Source organism: Trichinella spiralis (genome assembly GCF_000181795.1).
Source record: "Trichinella spiralis strain ISS 195 chromosome Unknown Scfld6159, whole genome shotgun sequence".
Taxonomy (NCBI): Eukaryota; Metazoa; Nematoda; class Enoplea; order Trichinellida; family Trichinellidae; genus Trichinella; species Trichinella spiralis.
In genome coordinates, this window is record NW_003533098.1 from 1 (window position 1) to 956 (window position 956).

The 956-nt window shown below is 33.1% G+C and overlaps 1 protein-coding gene across 1 annotated transcript; it reads right to left on the reverse strand.

The window, feature by feature from the left end:
* Nucleotides 1–3: 3 nt before the first annotated feature.
* Nucleotides 4–763, reverse strand: Tsp_15887 (ribosomal RNA small subunit methyltransferase F). The gene is given in 5 exon segments (XM_003366339.1): nt 4–56; nt 74–173; nt 249–387; nt 456–571; nt 707–763. 5 exon segments carry the CDS (start codon nt 761–763, stop codon nt 4–6), a joined length of 465 nt encoding a protein of 154 aa, XP_003366387.1.
* Between the last annotated feature and the right edge of the window lie 193 nt (nt 764–956).

A 956-nucleotide genomic window follows, 5' to 3' on the forward strand; every position in this document is an offset into this window, starting at 1 on the left:
GATTCAACGCAACGCATCACACTCGACTGGGACAGAGCTTTTTTCAGCATCATAGCCTGCAAATTGCTCAAACGCTTCAGACGGTTTTCGTCCATTGCCTCATCATCACCAAAATCGACACGATTCACAACTCCTGATCCAGAACAAGGTGGATCCAGAAGTACATGAGTAACCTGAATAATAATTGTAAAATTATTTCCCCTTTTTTCTTTTCGAATTTCAAAAATTCAAATTCAAAGCAAATTTACATTTTCAAATATCGGATCGTAATCGCTGAATTTCAAAAAATCTTGCTCAATCACTTCGCAACATGTCACCTTGAAAGATTCCAAACGCATACGCAACGTCATCACTCGATCTTTGTGATGATCAACAGAAATGATCTTGCTGAAATGAAAAAAAATTAAAATAATATTTTAAACGCTAGCATAAAATGTTCATCAACAATTAATTACCCCTTGTTATTCATCAAAGATGCCATGTGAGAAGTTTTATTCCCTGGAGCGGCACATATGTCCAACACTGTCGTACCCGGTTCCAAGTCTAAGCATATAACCGGCAAACAGCTACTCTATAAACATATAATACAATTAAAATTCAATAAACAAATACATATATATATATATATATATATATATATATATATATATATATATATATATATATATATATGCGTGTGCGCATAACTGAAAAATATCATTTTCACCTTATCTTCCAAAATTAATTGCCCAGTTTGAAGTATATTGTCATCATGCAGATCCATACCGGGAGCAAAGACCAGTAAATCAGCTACATCCAAATCCAAAGTGAATTGCCATTTTTCCAGAAGCGAAATTGCTTTCAAATGTCTAATAAAAGGATAAAGTGAACAAATATTTATTTTTTAAAAATACTAATAAAATTAAGCTTTTCCGTATTTCCTGGAAAGAACTATGTCACTCCCAGCGATTCCCTAT

Coding starts and splice junctions, on each gene's coding strand:
- Tsp_15887 (XM_003366339.1), bottom strand. CDS start 763: ATGGATCTGCATGATGACAATATACTTCAAACTGGGCAATTAATTTTG. Junction 388..455: donor TCTTTGATGAATAACAAGGG/GTAATTAATTGT, acceptor TTTTCATTTCAG/CAAGATCATTTCTGTTGATC. Junction 174..248: donor ACGATCCGATATTTGAAAAT/GTAAATTTGCTT, acceptor ATTATTATTCAG/GTTACTCATGTACTTCTGGA.